The sequence below is a fragment of the Branchiostoma floridae genome, chromosome 8, assembly GCF_000003815.2.
Source record: "Branchiostoma floridae strain S238N-H82 chromosome 8, Bfl_VNyyK, whole genome shotgun sequence".
In the NCBI taxonomy this organism is placed as follows: domain Eukaryota; kingdom Metazoa; phylum Chordata; class Leptocardii; order Amphioxiformes; family Branchiostomatidae; genus Branchiostoma; species Branchiostoma floridae.
Window position 1 is genome coordinate 7970696 of NC_049986.1, and position 3215 is coordinate 7973910.

General features: G+C 36.0%; 1 protein-coding gene across 1 annotated transcript in view; it reads left to right on the forward strand.

The window, feature by feature from the left end:
• The window catches only part of LOC118421178 (PIH1 domain-containing protein 1-like), a 5551-nt gene that overhangs the window by 799 nt on the left and 1537 nt on the right, over positions 1-3215 (forward strand). The window contains exons 2-9 of the mRNA XM_035828340.1: positions 323-390; positions 665-782; positions 1280-1341; positions 1487-1568; positions 1803-1896; positions 2156-2203; positions 2424-2511; positions 3066-3209. Of these exons, the coding sequence (XP_035684233.1) occupies positions 323-390; positions 665-782; positions 1280-1341; positions 1487-1568; positions 1803-1896; positions 2156-2203; positions 2424-2511; positions 3066-3209 (704 nt within the window). The remainder of the gene's footprint in view (positions 1-322; positions 391-664; positions 783-1279; positions 1342-1486; positions 1569-1802; positions 1897-2155; positions 2204-2423; positions 2512-3065; positions 3210-3215) is intronic.

The following is a 3215-nucleotide window of genomic DNA, read 5'->3' on the forward strand; positions in this document are numbered from 1 at the left end:
TTTCAGGGGTAAATTTTGGGGTTGGACTCTAGGAGGCTGATTTTTAGAAATTTCCCTCCTCAAAAAATACCCCAGGGTTCAGCTTGATTTTTGGGAGGGCGAGGCCCCCCCCCCCAACATATTTTCTGGGGGGGTAACCGCCCCCCCTGCCCCCCCGGTGCCGCCGCCACTGGGGTGCGTTCAGCTAACTTCAATGTTAAGTGCACTTTTTGAGAGAAACTCAGTTCCTATATTTTTTAATGACTGGTTCAATCAACTTTTAGGTTTTAGAGAGTAAGTTGAAACAAGAAAGTTTTTCTAATATTTTCCTTTTATTTTCCAGGTTTCTGTGTGAAAACCAAGGCAGACAATGAGCAGAAAGTGTTCATCAATGTCTGCACAGCTGAAGAGGTGATTAAATGAATTGAAACTTAATTATCCCATAAAAAGACTTCCTCTTAGTAAGAGATTACAAGATATTCCTGTAACAAGATAGGTACAAATTCAATTCAGATGGGTGGAATTACATTCAGTGATTTGTATTTTTTATCCCTTCCATGATAGTTTAGTTTTTATATCCCAAACAGATTGTCAGACACAATGTAAAAGCAGGATCATAGTACTGCACAAAATGATTTCCTCCTCTGAGGTGTTGGCATAAAAAAAACTTCTCTATTTCACACAGGTCCCTGAGCCCAGGGATATCAATGAGGAGGAGCTGAGAGAGATTCTGGAGTCAGAGGATGCTGGGAAATATCGCGTCAGTATGAGTATCGGGGAGCCGCACACAGAAGTGGACAAAGGTTGGAGACGTCAGCACTATGTTGTTTGAAACTCTCTTTGTCAAGTTATTTTGGCCATACGTGTCATTGTAACCATCCTGCAAAATCTTATCTTTGGTACTACAGTTTACATACTGTGAATGTAGAAATGTTTGTGGTGGTTTTATGTTTGCCGTCTTTGCCGTGGCCGCTTCACCACAAACTCAAAACCACTGTGACTATGACTCTACCACAAACTCAACAACTTTCTATTTTTCTGCTACTGCGAAATTGAATCCCTACAAAATTAAATGCATTTACAGTACTTAGTTAAAGTCTGGTTGACCCAACAATCATTATTAAGTATAATATTAGTTTAATTAAATTGCAATTACTTAAAGGTTAAGTGTCTGGTGTTGAGCCTCTTGATAGTTTATGACCAGAGACATTAATATGTAGATGTGATGTCCTTGTTATGACTAAGTTCTGAAGAGTTTGATGAACATTGAATACAGTAACTCATGAGTGTGCCTTTACAGGTGGAAAAGGCTGTACAGCATATGATGTGATAGTCAATCCAAACTTTTACAACAAAATGCAGGTATTTCATTTAAAGCACATACATGTACAGTTTTCTGTGAATTTAGAATCTTTCAGGATATTGAATCCCCATAACTTTGTTTTTTTTTAGTGTTATAATGTACATGAATGTTGTTCTTAATCATATTGTTGTGCTTTATTTCTAGAAACAAGACATCTTCAAGGCCTTCTTCCTAGTGGTTTGTCTGGAGGGACTGGAACAAAAGTACCAAATGCTTCTCAGTAGAAGTTAGTATTACTCAATTTGTCTAACATTATTGTCTTCAGCCTTTTCCATACTTTTTGTCACATATGCATGGATATAATGTCACAATTGTTTATGTCATCATGAGTCTGTTGATGTTTGTTATCGTACTGATGCTTTTACACCATGAATGTGTTTAAATGAAGAAGTCTGGTATTATAATATAATTCACTGCTTAAATATTGATTGTAATGATTTCCTTACCTTTTGTTTCTCAGACTACACCATCTTGAAGAACAGAAGATGTCTTGGTGCTCTTCAAGAACAGTTCCTCCGGACAAAGTCTAAACCTTTCATCCATGAGATGGACAGGTAGTAAATCCCATTTTTCCAAACCTTTATTTTGATTCCTCTTATTCCAATTTTGCTTTGTCAATGGATAGGTATAGCTTAAAATGCTATTAGATTCCAAACTTGTAATACATGTAGTAGAAAAAAGTTCTTGCCAACATTTTCTATATACTTTATACAATTGAGGATATTATTACTTTGTTGTTGCTTTACTAGTACTTTTAAGCCTTGTCTGGAACTATGAACAATATTAAAGGGATATCATTCTGTATTTTTCCAGGGACAAGTCTTCATCTCTCATTTCTGAAGTTGAATCAACAGAAACCAGGTTGGTTTCCAATGTAGCTTTAAATTGTTGTATTTTTTTATCATGTTTGCTATTTATTTAACTTGCATTAGGTGTTAGTGTATTGGTTGCCTCTGTAACATGTTTTTGTTTATTAGCCAATCACACAAGGGGAAAGTTTCCAAGCTTTTCTTTTTACAACCAATCAGTATATTTGAAGAAGGATTTGATTGACCAATCAGGTTTCTTGTCTTATCCACAGAATACCAGAGCCAGAGTACACAATCATCAAAGAACCAGCAGACGGCTACCCAGAATTCCTGGTGGCAGAATTCAAACTACCTGCTGTGGTAAAAACAACAACATTCAGGATTTTTACTGATAATGATTTTAGAAAAAAAAGTAGTGTTATTTTATGTAGTGCAGTCAACAAGATTTCTTAAGTATCACAAGATGGTATCATAAGATGATGTACCCATCTATTGTTGTGAAAATATCATATAGCCTCTTGAAAAAGTTTAGTCTATGTATAGTCTAAGTATTTAACTCCTTGATAAACTCCTAAAATGTCCTCGGTTGAAGATACATACGGTTTGAACTAACTTGACGTAACATTTCTTAATAGGGCGCTCGATATAAGTAAAACTATGAAATGTTTCAATGAAATTTTGGCACTTCATTTTTTTGCGGCTAACTCGCATATGTAGCCTTGGTGCTCAACTGATGATCATATAAAGGACTATCATTATATTTATGAAGGGCAATAAACAATCTTTCCAATGATTTTTGATACAATGCAATTCATGATTTTTAATACAATTCAAGTATTCACAGAGATGTTATCCACAGAAATCAAATTTCCAAACTCTTTGTGTTGAGTTCTATATGTTTTCTTGGTTTGCAGAGATCTGTGAAATTTTTGACCTTGGATGTTGGTGAGGACAGAATAGTCCTGGGTGCACGGCCTGACCTCTACCATCTGGACATCTTTCTACCTTATAACATCAACCAGGAAGAGTCTGGGGCACAGTTCAACCAAAAAACTAGGGTCTGT